At 50.0% G+C, this 6,514-nt stretch overlaps 1 protein-coding gene across 1 annotated transcript; it reads left to right on the plus strand.

Annotated features, from left to right (window-relative positions):
• The first annotated feature begins 1,175 nt into the window (after nt 1-1,175).
• On the plus strand, nt 1,176-5,605 carry LOC126988173 (uncharacterized). Its single transcript, XM_050846047.1, has 3 exons — nt 1,176-1,396; nt 2,364-2,491; nt 5,347-5,605. The coding sequence occupies exons 1-3, from the start codon at nt 1,385-1,387 to the stop codon at nt 5,507-5,509; spliced, it is 303 nt and encodes a 100-aa protein (XP_050702004.1). The 5' UTR covers nt 1,176-1,384; the 3' UTR covers nt 5,510-5,605.
• Nucleotides 5,606-6,514: the final 909 nt, after the last annotated feature.

The raw sequence follows: 6,514 nt of genomic DNA on the forward strand, positions 1-6,514 counted from the left end.
GCTAATCCCCCGTCACTGCCTTTCCCTGTTTCCTCGCTCGCCTTGGATTGTAATTTGCGCGCTTAGAAAATTTGATGAAGAAGACTTGAAAAAACTTATTAACTAACTGATTCTTTCTGGGTGTCTTCCTCCTCCTCCTCCTCCTCCTCCTCCTCCTCCTCTTCCTCCTTCTTCTTTGTTTTTGTTTGTCACTTTGAATAGACGAAATTGATGAAAAAAACACACTACTACTACTGCTACTACTACTACTACTACTACTACTACTACTACTGCTACTACTACTACTACTACTACTAATAATAATAATAATAATAATAATAATAATAATAATAATAATAATAATAATAATAAATACATAAAATAAATAAAAAAAGTCCCCCTACTCACCCCCCCCACCCCCCTCCCCCCGTGGTCTCCCCCAGGGGTGACCTCGGCCGTGTTTGCCCCCGTGCCGCCACCGTTTGCTCGCCGGGGCGGAGAAAGGCCAGCTTAAACAATCATCCCGCCGCCCCGCCCCGCCCCGTCCCCATCCCGTCCCCGTCCCGGTCCACCCGTCTCCGCCCCGCTCCATCCCGTCCCGTTCCGTCCCTCCCCTCCTTCAATTCGCTTTCCCTTCCTTTTGTTTCTATGGCTCTCCCTCCCATCCCTTCTTTTCCCTACCCTTTCCTTTCCTTTCCTTTCCATTCCCTTCCTTCCTTTCCCTTCCCTTCCCTTTCTTTTCTTTTTCTTTTCTATATTTTCCTATTCTTTCCTTCCTTTCCCTTCCCACCCATTCTCGTCCCATCCCATCCCCTCCCTTCCCTTCCCTTCCCTTCCCTTCCCTTCCCTTCTTTCTTTTCCAAAACATTCGATCTATCCCTTTACTCCCCCTTCCTATCCCTTTTTCCCCCTTCTCTTCTTTTTCCTTTCCTTTCTTCCCTTCGCTTTCCTTTCCTTTCTTTTTCTTTCCTTTCCTTTCCTTTTCTCTCCTTTCTTCCCTTCGCTTTCCTTTCCTTTCCTTTCCTTTCCTTCCCTTCCCTTTAGCTACATTCAGCATCTCTCCTTGCTTTCCCTTCCCTACCTTTCTTCCCCTCCCCGCCCCGCCCCGCCCCGCCACCTTCAGCACCTCCTGCCGTCGGGGCGTGAAGGTCGGGTCGGCGGCGGGGTATATAGAGTGGCGTGGGTGTGCGGCAGACAAGCACACACACTCACGTCTGCAAACACTGGACGCGGCGAACGGCTCACCATCCATCTCTCCGTGCAGACTCATTCACCTCCACTCCACCTGCTCCACATCACCGCTTCCACCACTTTACATCACCACCACCACCACCGCCACCTGACATCACCTCTGCCATCACCTGCGCCACCTCCACCCGCTGACACCACCTCCACCACCTTCACCATGAAACTTCAGGTTGGTCCCTGGCGGCGGAGAGCCACATGTCACTTTGGGTCCTCAAGGGACGACTGTCCAATTCCTGTCTTTGCTCGGAGTCTCAAAGTCCAGTCACACTGACTTTGCGACCTAATAACGCACATGGTCGTGCGGGCGGTCATGTGTCTTCGCCCGCCGTACGACCGAAGAGGTCGGCTGGAGGTTTTGGTGTTGCACCAAAAACCTCCGGCTGACCTCACAAGTCTCTGCCGACCGTATAAAGGTTGTCGTCCGGCGGCCGATTGGCCTGCGTCTGGACGGCAAGCGGACTGCCAACGGTGGCCGACACGTGACCGTCAGTTGGTGAACGGCGACCGGATGGCGAGCTGCCGCCGTCCAGTTAGCGTTAGGTAATAGGTGGTCGCTGAAGTTCGCCGCCCACTTTGCATCTGTCACTGGCCGTGGTCGGCGTCCGGCGTCCCTCCACACGGAGAGTTGTGCAGCGACCGGTGGAAGGCTGGACGGCAAACCGACATGCGATCTTATATGACCGGTCGTTACGGGAGATCGCCGTCCTTATTGCAACAGGACGCGTACGTGTTTCCGAAGATCGGCGACCGGTCCTTGCCTATCGGTCACCGGTCGGCGCATGGTGGACGTCTTGACCGAACTCCAGGTGTGAGGTCAAGGTGTGAACCTCACCATGGTCGCCGTCCGGCCACTCACTGGACGCACTCTGGACCACAGCCGGCAGTCGCTCGGTGTGCATCACAGTACTTTGGGGTCGCGGGTTGTATAGTCAGTGTGGCTGGGGGTTAAGCTTCATATTTTTTTTTTTTTTTTTATTTAAGGATTTTATTGATTTTCTTTATTGCTGGCTCGGCCATTCTCTCCTTCACACTTTTTTACATATCCCTTCTAACTCTTTCTGGTGTTCCCTGATTTCCTCCTTCCCCACATCACCCATTCTCATTCCTACTCCTTTCACCCCCTCGCCCCCCGGCAGCTGGTGGTCGCTCTGGGCCTGGTGGCGATGGCCGCCGCGCGCCCCGACAAGATCTTCGAGTTCGAGGGTGACGACGCCGAGCACGAGCAGGAGGGCGTGGCGGGGAAGGCAGTCACCGGCGAGTACAAGTGAGTCAACACCGATCACCACCACTCAACACCACGACAACCCACAACACCGATCACCACCACTCAACACCACGACAACCCACAACACCGATCATCACCACTCAACACCACGACAACCCACAACACCGATCACCACCACTCAACACCACGACAACCCACAACACCGATCATCACCACTCAACACCACGACAACCCACAACACCGATCATCACCACTCACCACCACGACAACCCACAACACCGATCACCACCACTCAACACCACGACAACCCACAACACCGATCATCACCACCACTCAACACCACGACAACCCACAACACCGATCACCACCACTCAACACCACGACAACCCACAACACCGATCGTCACCACCACTACTCCGAAACACCACTAAACACCATTAACATCACCACTAAATATCACCAAAATGGATTAACTTCTCTTCTCTTTTTTTCTTTCTTATTTTTTCTTTCCTGTCTTATAATGTGCATCCTCCTCCTCCTCTTCCTCCTCCTCCTCCTCCTCTTCCTCCTCCTCCTCCTCCTCCTCCTCCTCTGACTTTCCTCCCACATCAATCTCTTCATCTCCCTCCATCTCTTCTCTCTCTCTCTCCCTTCCCTTCCTCCCCTTCATCTTCCTTCTCTCCCCTTAACATCCCTATGAAAAGCAAATTGCACGCGAAGCCAAGTCCAACCCGAAAAAGTTCTTCACGTATATAAGAACCAAAAAGAAGACAAAAAGCAATATCGGTCCCCTAAAAGATGAAAGTGACGTACTAACACAGGACAGTAGACAAATGGTCGAAATCCTAAACAGAAACTTCGCGTCTGTGTTCACGGTCGAGAATACCCAGTCCGTACCCGAGAGCCCTACCCCACCGATGGGAATCACTCCCCTAGAAATTGGCACAATCGAAGAACGGGATGTGAAAAAGTACCTAGACAAACTCGAGACAAACAAGTCCACCGGACCCGACGACTTGTCACCCAGGCTGCTCAAGGAACTCAAGCAGCAAATCCTCAAGCCACTCACCACCATCTACAATCTGTCACTACAACAAAACAAAGTCCCAAAAGACTGAAACAAGCGAATGTAACTCCGATCTACAAAAGGGAGACATAAACTACAGACCAATCAGCCTGACCTCTGTGGCGGGAAAAATCCTCGAGAAGATCATCAGAGACAAACTCGTTAGGTTCCTTGAAGACAACAACATCATTTCCGATGCTCAGCACGGTTTCAGGAACAAGCGCTCATGCTTAACCAATTTATTGGACTTCTTCCAAGGTATCTATGAAAACTGGGATAATCATATCCCCAGCGATGTTATATATCTAGACTTTCAGAAAGCCTTTGACAAAGTGCCACGAAAGACTCCTCAAGAAACTCAAGTCGGCGGGATTAGGCTGCAATCTGACAGCGTGGATCAAGGACTGGCTCACTGGAAGAAAACAACGAGTTGTACTCAACGGACAGGCCTCCGAGTGGCTCCCGGTCACAAGTGGAGTGCCACAGGGGTCAGTGCTGGGACCCATACTTTTCATCATATATATCAACGACCTAGAACTAGGATTGAAATCAATCTTTCAAAATTTGCCGACGACACAAAGGTGGGTGGGAAGGCCCTCACAGAAATTATCCAGAGAGACCTGGACCAGATCACTCGGTGGTCAGAAAAATGGCAGATGTCCTTCAACACTGCCAAATGCAAAGTAATGCATATCGGATCCAGAAACAGCAACCACACATACCACATGGGTGGCGAACCACTACATGTTGTGCAAGAGGAAAGAGACCTCGGGGTCACCATCAGCAGTGACTTGAAACAAATAAAACACTGCAAGTCCGCCTGTAAGAAAGCCAATACAATGCTTGGGTTCATATCGAGGAACTTGAATACAAGACGCCGGAGTTATGTTATCCTTGTACAATTCGCTGGTAAGGCCCCACCTGGAATACGCCGTGCAATTCTGGTCTCCTAATTACAGGAAAGACATTGAATTACTTGAGAGAGTACAGCGCCGCGCCACGAAGATGATACCATCACTGAGGACGAAGCCCTATGAAGAGCGACTCGAGCGACTCAACCTCTTCACGTTGGAAAAGAGACGCCTGCGGGGAGACATGATACAAGTCTTTAAGTACCTGAACAAGCTCAGCAACGTTGATCACTCCAAACTCTTCGCGCTACAAACCAACCTGAGAACAAGAAACAACGGAAAAACAATTCAAGCAAGGCGATGCAATACCGACATCGGCAGGAGTTATTTCTCGAACAGAGTTGTTCGCCACTGGAACAGCCTTCCTGCTGAAGTGGTTAGCGCAGAGACCATCAACTCCTTCAAGAAACGCATTGATCGCCACTTTGCTGCATCGGGAGTGAACTGAACGCTCCCAAGAGTAGATACACAAGTGCTTTAATCCTTCCCTGCAAGCCACTCCTATGGCAAACGGATTGATTGAATCACTGAACGCAGGCAGCCTAGTAATGAGCCAACAGGCTTTCTGCTGCCTGCTAGTCCATGTTTCCATGTTTCCATGTTTCCTCCTTCTCCCCATCTCCTCACCCCTCTTCTCTCTGCCCCTTCATCTTCCTCCTTTCCTTTCAACACTCCTTCCCTTCCTTCCTTCTCCTCTCCCCTCAACACCTCTTTCCTTCCTTCCTTCCTTCCTCCTCCTTCTCTCCCCTCAACACCTCTTTCCTTCCTTCCTTTCCTTCTCCCTCCTCTTCCCGTAACACCCCTTTCCTTCCTCCCTTCCTCCTCCTCTCCCCTCAACACCCCTTTCCTTCCTTCCTTCCTCCTCCTCCTCCTTCTTCTCCCCTCCCCCTAACCCTCCCTTTCCTCCCGTTCCGCAGGTGGGAGAGTCCTGAGGGCCTGGAGTTCTTTGTCAAGTACATCGCGGACGACAAAGGTTACCGCGTGGTCGAATCCAACGCAGTGCCGGTCGCCTTCGGTCGCAGCGCCACGGGGTTCCAGGCTGACCTTGACGGAGACGAGGACGAGGACGAGGACGAGTAAACAACGGATAGAAGGGAGAGAGAAGGAGGAGGAGGAGGAGGAGGAGAAGTAGAAGGAGAGAAGGAAAGGAATGTTATAAGAATGAAGGGATGACGAAGAGGAGAGAGAGAGAGAGAGAGAGAGAGAGAGAGTGAGAGAGAGAGAGAGAGAGGAGAAGGAAGGAAGTCTCTCTCTCTCTCTCTCTCTCTCTCTTGATATCCTTTTTTCTATTCTTTCCCTCTTTTTTTGTCCTTTTCTTCTTCTTTTTGTAATTCTAAAAATGTAAAAAAAAAAATCTAAAATGTAAAAGACAAAAAAAAAACTAGGCCTATAATGTGCTGGCTTTTTTAGGGTCTTGTAATCGGCCGTTATCGCTGTTGTTAGTTCGTTCGTCTGTCTGTTTCATAATAAGGGGAGGTAAGGAAGGAAAAGGAAAGGGAAACAGAAGGGAGAGAAAGAAAAGATGAGAAAGGAAGGGAGGAGAGGAGGTAGGGAAAGAAGATAGGGAGGGAGGGAGAGAAAGGAAAGGGAAGAAGGAGTACACACACACACACACACACACACACACACACACACACACACACACACACACACACACACATGCACAAGTAGTAATAAATGTTAAGTGTAATTGATTTTTTTATTTCCTCTTTTATTTTTTTGCTTAACTTACTATAAAATAAAATGAAATAAAGGTTACCTGTTTAAAATCCTCTTTTTTTTTGCCCTTTTCAGCTGCCCCCTTTCCTCTTCCCTTCCCTTCCATTCCTTTCTATTCCCATACCATCCCGTCCCATTCCTTCCCTTCTCTTACTTTCCCTTCCCTTCCCTTCCCTTCCTTTTCCCTTACTTCTTTTCCCTTCCCTTCCAATCCATTCCTTTCCATTCCAATCCCATCCCGTCCCATTCCTTCCCTTCTCTTACTTTCCCTTCCCTTCCCTTCCCTTCCCTTCCTTTTCCCTTACTTCTTTTTCCCTTCCCTTCCAATCCATTCCTTTCCATTCCAATCCCATCCCGTCCCATTCC

The sequence above is a fragment of the Eriocheir sinensis genome, chromosome 68 (assembly GCF_024679095.1).
Source record: "Eriocheir sinensis breed Jianghai 21 chromosome 68, ASM2467909v1, whole genome shotgun sequence".
In the NCBI taxonomy this organism is placed as follows: Eukaryota; Metazoa; Arthropoda; class Malacostraca; order Decapoda; family Varunidae; genus Eriocheir; species Eriocheir sinensis.